Genomic DNA, 11,608 nt, shown 5'->3' on the forward strand with positions numbered 1-11,608 from the left:
CACTCATGCCCCACGGCACATGCTCACGCCCCACGGCGCACGCTCATGCCTGCCCAGTGTACACTCACGCCCCCACGGCACATACTCACACCCGCCCAGTGCACACTCACACCTGGCCCGGCGCATACTCACGCCCCCACATAGCACGCTCACGCCCACCTGGTGCATGCTCACGCCCCACAGCACACGCTCACACCCGCCCAGCACACGCTCACACCCCCACAGAGCACACTCACACCCGCCTGGTGCATGCTCACACCCCACGGCACATGCTCATGCCTGCCCGGCACACACATGCCCCTATGGTGCATGCTCACACCTGGCCCAGCACATGCTCACACCCCACAGTGCATGCTCATGCCTGCTCGATGCACGCTCATGCCCCCACGGTGCACGCCTACACCTGCCTGACGCACGCTCACACCCCCATGGTGCACACTCATGCCTGGCCCAGTGCAAGCTCATGCCCCCACGGTGCACACTCACGCCTGGCCCAGCACATGCTCACGCCCCCACGGTGCACACTCACGCCTGGCCCAGCGCATGCTCATGCCCCCACAGTGCACACTCACGCCCGCCCAGCATACGCTCACACCCCCATGGCACACTCTCACGCCCCCACGGTGCACACTCACACTAGGCCCTGCACATACTCACAAACAACCTGTGCATGCTTAGGACCACTGACACCCACCTTGTTCACTTTCCCAGCCCCAGCACATGCTCTTGCCCAGCCCCGCACACACTCATGCCTGCCCCAGCACACGTTCACACCTGCCCTGTGCATGCTTACGCCCACACCAGCACACACTCATGCCCAGCCCTGTGCATGCTCACACCTGACCCAGTGCACACTCACACCCAGCCCTGCTCACGCTCATGCATCTGCCCAAAGAGACTCTAGGGAGCACACGCCCAGGTTTGCACACACCCATTCACGCTCCTCTATGCTTTCCTAGACCATCACCGTGTGCACACATTCCCTCTCATGCACCAACACACCCACAGGCTGCACACATTTTGGCACACTTGCTCCTGTACACTCAACCTGCACACTCACCCGTGCATACATTCTTATTGCACGCTCATGTACACTTCCTTACATACTTGTCCCTGTAAACACACCCAGCTTGTCCATTCATATGCACACACTCACACACTCCCTGCTGTACACAAACAGGCTCATCTCTGAACAGCCTCATTGCATACTCACCTGTATGTTCACATGTGCTCTTAGACACACTCTTGTACATGCACATGCACACATATTTGTGCAATTGGTCCTGTATGCACACACACACTTGTATGTGAACACACTTGTTGCACACTTACTTATACATACACACGTGCTCTGGCACAACCCCACTCGTTTTGCACACTCACCCAGCCCTCACTCCTGTTGCGCTCATCCCCACCCCAGGCCTGCCCCTCCCCTCATGTGCTGCCTGTCCCCCCAGGCGTGGGCTACGGGATGATGGTGGTCTCCACGTACATTGGCATCTACTACAATGTGGTGATCTGCCTCGCCTTCTACTACTTCTTCTCCTCCATGACGCGAGTGCTGCCCTGGACCTACTGCACCAACCCCTGGAACACGCCCGACTGCACTGGGGTGCTGGACGCCACCAACGGCTCCGCCGCGCCACTCCTCAACCTCACCCAGCTCCTCAACCACACACTCAAGCGCACCAGCCCCAGCGAGGAGTACTGGAGGTGCCAGCCACACGGGCCCTGAGGCAGACAGGAACCCCAGGCCCCGGGGAGCAGGCTGTCCTGACTGCTTAGGGGAGAGGGGATTGCACTCCTCAGGGCAAAGAGGGGTGAGGGCTCTGGGGGAGGGGCAGGGCTGCTGTGGCCAGAGCAGAGGTCCAGGGTGGGGCTCTGGGGCAGAAGGATGAGGTTTTGGGATAGAGGGATGGGGCTTTGGGACAGAGGGGTGGGGTACTGGGGCAGAGGGGTGAGGCACTGGGGCAGAGGGGCGGGGCTCTGGAGCAGGGGGGTGAGGCTCCAGGGCAGAAAGGCGGGGCTCAGAGCAGTGGGGTGGGACTCCAGGCAGAGAGGTGGGGGTTGGAGCAGAGGGGTGGGGCACTGGGGCAGAGGGGCAGGGCTCTGGAGCAGAGGGGTGAGGCTCCAGGGCAGAAAGGCGGGGCTCAGAGCAGTGGGGTGGGACTCCAGGCAGAGAGGCGGGGGTTGGAGCAGAGGGGTGGGGCTTTGGGACAGAGGGGCGGGGCACTGGGGCAGAGGGGCGGGGCTCTGGAGCAGAGGGGGGAGGCTCCAGGGCAGAAAGGAGGGCCTCGGAGCAGTGGGGTGGGACTCCAGGCAGAGAGGCGGGGGTTGGAGCAGGGGGGTGGGGCTTTGGGACAGAGGGGTGGGGCACTGGGGCAGAGGGGTGAGGCACTGGAGCAGAGGGGCGGGGCTCTGGAGCAGAGGGGGGAGGCTCCAGGGCAGAAAGGGGGGCCTCGGAGCAGTGGGGTGGGACTCCAGGCAGAGAGGCGGGGGTTGGAGCAGAGGGGTGGGGCTTTGGGACAGAGGGGTGAGGCTCCAGGGCAGAAAGGCGGGGCTCGGAGCAGTGCAGTGGGACTCCAGGCAGAGAGGCGGGGGTTGGAGCAGGCGGGTGGGGCTTTGGGACAGAGGGGTGGGGCACTGGAGCAGAGGAATGGGGCTCCAGGCAGAGAGGCGGGGCTCAGAGCAGACAAGCGGGGCTCGAGCAGAGGGGTGGGGCTTTGGGACAGGGAGGCGGGGCCCTAGAGCAGAGCAGGGTCTCTGGGGCAGAGGCGGGGCTGGCAGACGGGCGCAGCTGGCGTCTCACTCTCGCTGTCCCCATGGGGCAGGCGGTACGTGCTGAAGCTCTCGGACGACATCGGGAACCTGGGCGAGGTGCGGCTCCCCCTGCTGGGCTGCCTGGGCATCTCCTGGGTCGTCGTCTTCCTCTGCCTCTTCAAGGGCGTCAAGTCATCAGGAAAAGCAAGTAGAGTCTGTCCTCCTCCCCTCCCTGTGCCTGACCCCGCCCCGCTCCATAGCTCCTCCCCTCCCTGTGCCTGGCCCCGCCCTGCTCCATAGCTCCTCCCCTCCCTGTGCCTGGCCCCTCCCCTCAGGTCCTCCTCCCCTCCCTGTGCCTGGCCCCGCCCCGCTCCATAGCTCCTCCCCTCCCTGTGCCTGGCCGCACCCCTCTCCATAGCTCCTCCCCTCCCTGTGCCTGGCCCCGCCCCTCTCCATAGCTCCTCCCCTCCCTGTGCCTGACCTCGCCCCTCTCCATAGCTCCTCCCCTACCTGTGCCTGGCTGCGCCCCTCTCCATAGCTCCTCCCCTCCCTGTGCCTGGCCGCACCCCTCTCCATAGCTCCTCCCCTCCCTGTGCCTGGCCCCTCCCCTCAGGTCCTCCTCCCCTCCCAGTGACTGGCCGCGCCCCTCTCCATAGCTCCTCCCCTCCCTGTGCCTGGCCCCGCCCCGCTCCATAGCTCCTCCCCTCCCTGTGCCTAGCCCCTCCCCTCAGGTCCTCCTCCCCTCCCTGTGCCTGGCCCCGCCCCGCTCCATAGCTCCTCCCCTCCCTGTGCCTGGCCGCACCCCTCTCCATAGCTCCTCCCCTCCCTGTGCCTGGCCCCGCCCCTCTCCATAGCTCCTCCCCTCCCTGTGCCTGACCTCGCCCCTCTCCATAGCTCCTCCCCTACCTGTGCCTGGCTGCGCCCCTCTCCATAGCTCCTCCCCTCCCTGTGCCTGGCCCCTCCCCTCAGGTCCTCCTCCCCTCCCAGTGACTGGCCGCGCCCCTCTCCATAGCTCCTCCCCTCCCTGTGCCTGGCCCCGCCCCGCTCCATAGCTCCTCCCCTCCCTGTGCCTAGCCCCTCCCCTCAGGTCCTCCTCCCCTCCCTGTGCCTGGCCCCGCCCCGCTCCATAGCTCCTCCCCTCCCTGTGCCTGGCCGCACCCCTCTCCATAGCTCCTCCCCTCCCTGTGCCTGGCCCCGCCCCTCTCCATAGCTCCTCCCCTCCCTGTGCCTGACCTCGCCCCTCTCCATAGCTCCTCCCCTACCTGTGCCTGGCTGCGCCCCTCTCCATAGCTCCTCCCCTCCCTGTGCCTGGCCGCACCCCTCTCCATAGCTCCTCCCCTCCCTGTGCCTGGCTCCTCCCCTCAGGTCCTCCTCCCCTCCCAGTGACTGGCCGCGCCCCTCTCCATAGCTCCTCCCCTCCCTGTGCCTAGCCCCTCCCCTCAGGTCCTCCTCCCCTCCCTGTGCCTGGCCCCGCCCCGCTCCATAGCTCCTCCCCTCCCTGTGCCTGGCCGCACCCCTCTCCATAGCTCCTCCCCTCCCTGTGCCTGACCTCGCCCCTCTCCATAGCTCCTCCCCTCCATGTGCCTGACCTCGCCCCTCTCCATAGCTCCTCCCCTCCCTGTGCCTGGCCGCACCCCTCTCCATAGCTCCTCCCCTCCCTGTGCCTGGCCGCACCCCTCTCCATAGCTCCTCCCCTCCCTGTGCCTGGCCCCGCCCCTCTCCATAGCTCCTCCCCTCCCTGTGCCTGACCTCGCCCCTCTCCATAGCTCCTCCCCTCCATGTGCCTGACCTCGCCCCTCTCCATAGCTCCTCCCCTCCCTGTGCCTGGCCGCACCCCTCTCCATAGCTCCTCCCCTCCCTGTGCCTGGCCGCACCCCTCTCCATAGCTCCTCCCCTCCCTGTGCCTGGCCCCGCCCCTCTCCATAGCTCCTCCCCTCCCTGTGCCTGACCTCGCCCCTCTCCATAGCTCCTCCCCTCCATGTGCCTGGCCCCGCCCCGCTCCATAGCTCCTCCCCTCCCTGTGCCTGGCCGCACCCCTCTCCATAGCTCCTCCCCTACCTGTGCCTGGCAGCGCCCCTCTCCATAGCTCCTCCCCTCCCTGTGCCTGGCCGCACCCCTCTCCATAGCTCCTCCCCTCCCTGTGCCTGGCCCCTCCCCTCAGGTCCTCCTCCCCTCCCAGTGACTGGCCGCGCCCCTCTCCATAGCTCCTCCCCTCCCTGTGCCTGGCCGCACCCCTCTCCATAGCTCCTCCCCTCCCTGTGCCTGGCCGCACCCCTCTCCATAGCTCCTCCCCTCCCTGTGCCTGGCCGCGCCCTGCTCCATAGCTCCTCCCCTCCCTGTCCCTGGCCCCGCCCCATAGCTCCTCCCCTCCCTGTGCCTGGCCGCGCCCCTCTCCATAGCTCCTCCCCTCCCTGTGCCTGGCCCCTCCCCTCAGGTCCTCCTCCCTCCCAGTGACTGGCCCCGCCCCTCAGGTCCTCCTCCCCTCCCAGTGACTGGCCCCGCCCCTCTCCATAGCTCCTCCCCTCCCTGTGCCTGGTCCCGCCCCGCTCCATAGCTCCTCCCCTCCCTGTGCCTGGCCGCACCCCTCTCCATAGCTCCTCCCCTCCCTGTGCCTGGCCCCGCCCTGCTCCATAGCTCCTCCCCTCCCTGTGTCTGGCTGCGCCCCTCTCCATAGCTCCTCCCCTCCCTGTGCCTGGCCCCTCCCCGCTCCATAGCTCCTCCCCTCCCTGTGCCTGGCCGCACCCCTCTCCATAGCTCCTCCCCTCCCTGTCCCTGGCCCCGCCCCGCTCCATAGCTCCTCCCCTCCATGTGCCTGGCCGCGCCCCTCTCCATAGCTCCTCCCCTCCCTGTGCCTGGCCGCGCCCCTCTCCATAGCTCCTCCCCTCCCTGTGCCTGGCCCCTCCCCTCAGGTCCTCCTCCCCTCTCAGTGACTGGCCCCGCCCCTCAGGTCCTCCTTCCCTCCCAGTGACTGGCCCCGCCCCTCTCCATAGCTCCTCCCCTCCCTGTGCCTAGCCCCTCCCCTCAGGTCCTCCTCCCCTCCCTGTGCCTGGCCCCGCCCCTCTCCATAGCTCCTCCCCTCCCTGTGCCTGGCCGCGCCCCTCTCCATAGCTCCTCTCCTCCCTGTGCCTAGCCCCTCCCCTCAGGTCCTCCTCCCCTCCCTGTGCCTGGCCCCGCCCCCTCCATAGCTCCTCCCCTCCCTGTGCCTGGCCCCTCCCCTCAAGTCCTCCTCCCCTCCCAGTGACTGGCCCCGCCCCTCTCCATAGCTCCTCCCCACCCTGTGCCTGGCCCCGCCCCTCAGGTCCTCCTCCCCTCCCTGTGCCTGGCCCCACCCCTCTCCATAGCTCCTCCCCTCCCTGTGCCTGGCCCCTCCCCTCAGGTCCTCCTCCCCTCCCTGTGCCTGGCCCCGCCCCTCTCCATAGCTCCTCCCCTCCCTGTGCCTGGCCCCGCCCCTCTCTGTAGCTCCTCCCCTCCCTGTGCCTGACCCCTCCCCTCTCCGTAGGTCCTCCTCCCCTCCCTGTGCCTGGCCCCTCCCCTCTCCATAGGTCCTCCTCTCCTCCCAGTGCCTGGACCCTTCCCTGTCTGTAGCCCCTCCCCTCTCTGTGCCTGGCCCCTCCCCTCTCCTTAGGTCCTCCTCTCCTCCCTGTGCCTGGCCCCTCCCCTCTCTGTCATTCCTCCCCTTTCTGTGCCTGGCCCCTCCCCTCTCCTTAGGTTCTCCTCCCCTCCCTCTGCCTGGCCCCTCCCCTCTCTAGCTGCTCCCCTTCCTGTCTGGCCCCTCCCCTCTCTGTCATCCCTCCCCTCCCAGTGCCTGGCCCCTCACCTCTCCATAGCGCCTCCTCCCCTCCCTGTGCCTGGCGCCTCCCCTCCCCTCCCCATAGCTCCTTCCCTCTCTGTGCTTGGCCGCACCCCTCTCCATAGCTCCTCCCCTCCCTGTGCCTGGCCCCGCCCCGCTCCATAGCTCCTCCCCTCCCTGTGCCTGGCCCCTCCCCTCAGGTCCTCCTCCCCTCCCAGTGACTGGCCCCGCCCCTCTCCATAGCTCCTCCCCTCCCTGTGCCTGGCCCCGCCCCTCAGGTCCTCCTCCCCTCCCTGTGCCTGGCCCCGCCCCTCTCCATAGCTCCTCCCCTCCCTGTGCCTAGCCCCTCCCCTCAGGTCCTCCTCCCCTCCCTGTGCCTGGCCCCGCCCCTCTCCATAGCTCCTCCCCTCCCTGTGCCTGGCCCCGCCCCTCAGGTCCTCCTCCCCTCCCTGTGCCTGGCCCCGCCCCTCTCCATAGCTCCTCCCCTCCCTGTGCCTAGCCCCTCCCCTCAGGTCCTCCTCCCCTCCCTGTGCCTGGCCCCGCCCCTCTCCATAGCTCCTCCCCTCCCTGTGCCTGGCCCCTCCCCTCCCCTCCCCATAGCTCCTTCCCTCTCTGTGCTTGGCCCCTCCCCTCCCCATGCTTGGCTCCTCTTCCCTTGTGCCTGGTCAGGGATCCACAGGCTCAGCTTTTACACTGTCCCTTGGCCAGGGCTTCAATCCAGCCGGAGCTGGTGTGGAGCAGAAACCACTAGCCCCAGCGCTCGTTTACCCCCTCCTCCTGCCCCCCCCGGGCTCAAGCCCCAAGAACCCCCTCCCCGTGGCTAAAGCCCAGAGCCCCAAGCTCCCCCACACACCCCAGCCCAGTGGCTGGGCCCAGAGCCTCGAGCCCCACCCGCTGGGCCCTGGAGTTTTTACAGCATGTTGGGGGGGTGGGGGCTACAGGAAATACTCAATGGCAATTTAAGCCCTGCTCCAGGGCACTAGCCCCCCAAGGTACTCTGCCCCCTTTCTCCAGGGCAAGCCCCGCGGCCCCACCACCCCCGGGCTCCAGCCCCCCTGCTCCACGGTGCAGCTCTGCCGATGCAGGCGCTTGGAGGAGACTAACCCTCTGGACAGCTCTGTGACCCCAGCAAGCTGTCCGGGGGCTGGGTTCGGCATTCACCCAACCTGGCACCGAGAGCGCTGGGTTAGTAGGAGAGGTGCCTGCCGCCGGGTCCCTGCTCAGTGCCGGGTCAGAGCCCCATGTCTCCGTGAGCTCCGCCCCCGTCTGTGTTCACCAGGCTGCGAGCCCCTGGCCGGCTGTGTGGGGCTCCCTTTGTGTGCCAGGCCCGCGGCTGACTCCAGCCCTGGCAGCTGTCTTGAGCGCCCCACGGGTAGCTCTGCCAAGAGGGCTGGCACAGAGCCAAACAGATCCTTCCTCCCGGTGTTACTGAGAACTCCCACCTTCGTCACATGTGCCCCCCCCCCACGCCCAGCCCTGGGCTCACTGAGCCGCGTTCCTGGCTGGGCTGGATGGGGGCGGGGGCAGGGGCCGTGGCTGAGGCGTGGCGTCTGTCTGTCCATCCAGGTGGTGTACTTCACTGCCACCTTCCCCTACGTGGTGCTCACTATCCTCTTCGTGCGCGGCATCACCCTGGAGGGCGCCGTCACCGGGATCATGTACTATCTGACGCCCCAGTGGGACAAGATCCTGGATGCCAAGGTGGGTCTGAGCCTGGGGCGGCGCTCTGCCCTTCCAGCCCCCAGGGCAGTGTCCGTCCCCACTAGGCAGGGGGTCCTGCCCCTCCCTGGGGCACAGGATCCTTCCCGTGCTCAGGCTGGGCTGGGAACACCCCAGGAATGCCTCGCCCAGGCCCCTGGCCCCCAGTACGGCCCTGTATGGTCACCAGGCCCCTGCCCTGGCCCATAGGCTGACGGGGTGGGGGGAAGGGAGAGACTCTTGGACACACAGGAGTCTTGAGGCGTCAGCATTGGGTCCCACGTGGGCTTGACCCCAGGCCAGACCCATGTCCCCTACTAGCCTAGCCCTGGGCTACCCCAGCCCATAGCTCTGCCAGCGCCCCTCAGTCCCGACCCGCAGCCCCCCCATCCCAACCCTGGGCCGTCTCCGGCTACCAGCGCTGGCTCTGTGATGTGAGGGTGACACTGGGCTGGGCTCCTGCCCCATGGCATTGTGGGGGTGAGACGCTGCTGCCCTCTCTGCCCGTGGTAACATCTCTGTGTCTGCCAGGTCTGGGGAGATGCTGCCTCTCAGATCTTCTACTCGCTGGGCTGCGCCTGGGGGGGGCTCATCACCATGGCATCCTACAACAAGTTCCACAACAACTGCTACAGGTGAGCCTGGGCCACGCCCCCAATGACTACTCCCTGCCGGGCCACGCCCCCCAACTCCCATTGCCCCCTGCTGGGCCACGCCCCCAACGACTACTGCCTGCCGGGCCACGCCCCCCAACTCCCATTGCCCCCTGCTGGGCCACGCCTCCCGACTCCCACTGCCCTCTGCTGGGCCACGCCGCCCAACTCCCACCCCCTGCCGGGCCACGCCCCCAACTCCCATTGCCGCCTGCTGGGCCACGCCTCCCGACTCCCACTGCCCTCTGCTGGGCCACGCCCCCCAACTCCCACCCCCTGCCGGCCACGCCCCAACTCCCATTGCCGCCTGCTGGGCCACGCCTCCCGACTCCCACTGCCCTCTGCTGGGCCACGCCCCCCAACTCCCACCCCTGCCGGGCCACGCCCCCAAATCCCATTGCCCCCTGCTGGGCCACGCCTCCCGACTCCCACGGCCCCCTGCTGGGCCACGCCCCCAACGACTACTGCCTGCCGGGCCACGCCCCCCAACTCCCATTGCCCCCTGCTGGGCCACGCCTCCCGACTCCCACTGCCCTCTGCTGGGCCACGCCCCCAACGACTACTGCCTGCCGGGCCACGCCCCCCAACTCCCATTGCCCCCTGCTGGGCCACGCCTCCCGACTCCCACTGCCCTCTGCTGGGCCACGCCCCCCAACTCCCACCCCCTGCCGGGCCACGCCCCCAACTCCCATTGCCGCCTGCTGGGCCACGCCTCCCGACTCCCACTGCCCTCTGCTGGGCCACGCCCCCCCAACTCCCACCCCCTGCCGGGCCACGCCTCCCAACTCCCATTGCCCCCTGCTGGGCCACGCCCCCCAACTCCCACCCCTGCCGGGCCACGCCCCCCAACTCCCATTTCCCCCTGCTGGGCCACGCCTCCCGACTCCCACTGCCCTCTGCTGGGCCACGCCCCCCAACTCCCACCCCCTGCCGGGCCACGCCCCCAACTCCCATTGCCCCCTGCCGGGCCACGCCCCCAACTCCCATTGCCGCCTGCTGGGCCATGCCTCCCAACTCCCATGGCCCCCTGCTGGGCCACGCCCCCAACGACTACTCCCTGCCGGGCCACGCCCCCCAACTCCCATTGCCCCCTGCTGGGCCACGCCCCTGACTCCCACTCCCTACCGGGACACGCCCCCCGAACTCCCACCCCCTGCTGGGCCACGCCCCCCAACTCCCATTGCCTCCTGCTGGGGCACGCCTCCCGACTCCCATGGCCCCTTGCTGGGCCACACCCCTCGACATCCACCCCCTGCTGGACCACACCCCCCAACTCCCACTGCCCTCTGCTGGGCCACGACCCCGACTCCCACCCCTGCCGGGCCATGCCCCCCAACATCCACCCCCTGCTGGGCCACACCCCCCAACTCCCACTGCCCTCTGCTGGGCCACGCCCCCGACTCCCACCCCCTGCCGAGCCACACCTCCCGACACCCACCCCCTGCCTGGCCATGCCCCCCAACTCCCACCCCCTGCCGGGCCACGCCCCCTGACTCCCACCCCCTGCCGGGCCACGCCCCCCAACTCCCACCTACCCCTGCTGGCCATGCCCCCGACTCCCACCCCTGCCGGGCCACACTCCCAGGACACCCCTTGCCCCGTGCCAGGCCATGCCCCCCGACTCCCACCCCCTGCTGGGCCACACTCCCAGACACCCCTTGCCCGTTGCCAGGCCATGCCCCCCGACTCCCACCCCTGCTGGGCCACACCCCAACTCTACCCTTTTCTGGGCCACACCCCCAGACACCCACTGCCCCCTGCCATATGCCTGGGCACACTTGCTGACTCCCAGCCCTCCACTGAGCCAGGCCTCCGACTCCCACCCCCTGGTCTCCTGAACCCCCTGATTCCTTCTGCCTGGCTGTGTCCCACCAGGCCACACCGCACCCCCCCACCCACTGCTGCTCTCTGACCGCCTGCCCTGCAGGGACAGCATCATCATCAGCATCACCAACTGCGCCACCAGTGTCTACGCGGCTTCGTCATCTTCTCCATCCTGGGCTTCATGGCGCAGCACCTGGGCTGTGGACGTCTCGCAGGTGGCCGACCACGGGCCCGGCCTGGCCTCGTGGCCTACCCTGAGGCCCTGACACTGCTGCCCATCTCGCCCCTCTGGTCCGTCCTCTTCTTCTTCATGCTCATCCTGCTGGGGCTGGCACAGCAGGTACCAGGGCCTGGGGGGTGGGGAAAGTAGGGGCCGCAAGGGGGTGGGGAGGGCAGAGAGGAGAGTGGGGGCTGCAGGAGGGGGAAGGGCAGGGGGATGAGGGGAGGGGCCTGCAGGGGGGTGGGAAGGGCAGAAGAGGGGGAGTGGGAAGGCCCCAGGAGGACAGAGAGGGCAGAGGGGGTTGAGGACCAGTCGGGGGGGGAAGCTGGGAGGGGCAGCCAAGGGGGCTGGGTGCAACCTGAAAGCTGAGTGGGGCTAGGGGCAGCCTGAGGATCTGGGGGAATTGGGGCAGCCAGAGGGGCTGGGGGCAGCTGAGAAGCCAGGGACACCATGCCCAGGCCAGGCCCTGGCTGACCCTGGCTCCCTGCCTAGTTCTGCCTGCTGGAGACGCTGGTGACGGCCATTGTGGATGAGGTGGGGAACGACTGGATCATCCGCAGAAAGACGTTGTGAGCCTGGGCATGGCCGTGGTGGGCTTCCTGATGGGCATCCCACTCACACCCAGGTACAGGCAGGGGCTCTCTGCTGGCATCCCGCTCACCA

The 11,608-nt window shown here is 68.4% G+C and overlaps 1 protein-coding gene and 1 pseudogene across 1 annotated transcript; both read left to right on the forward strand.

Moving 5' to 3' along the window:
• The window catches only part of LOC115656804, a 45,539-nt pseudogene that overhangs the window by 33,437 nt on the left and 494 nt on the right, over positions 1 to 11,608 (forward strand).
• Positions 4 to 1,449, forward strand: LOC115656149 (extensin-like). The gene has a single exon (XM_030572479.1). The coding sequence runs from the start codon at positions 6 to 8 to the stop codon at positions 957 to 959; it is 954 nt and encodes a 317-aa protein (XP_030428339.1). The 5' UTR covers positions 4 to 5; the 3' UTR covers positions 960 to 1,449.

This window comes from Gopherus evgoodei, chromosome 8, assembly GCF_007399415.2.
Source record: "Gopherus evgoodei ecotype Sinaloan lineage chromosome 8, rGopEvg1_v1.p, whole genome shotgun sequence".
In the NCBI taxonomy this organism is placed as follows: domain Eukaryota; kingdom Metazoa; phylum Chordata; order Testudines; family Testudinidae; genus Gopherus; species Gopherus evgoodei.

Bases quoted from the DNA above. Each gene is read 5' to 3' on its own strand.
- LOC115656149 (XM_030572479.1), top strand. From the start codon at position 6: ATGCCCCACGGCACATGCTCACGCCCCACGGCGCACGCTCATGCCTGC.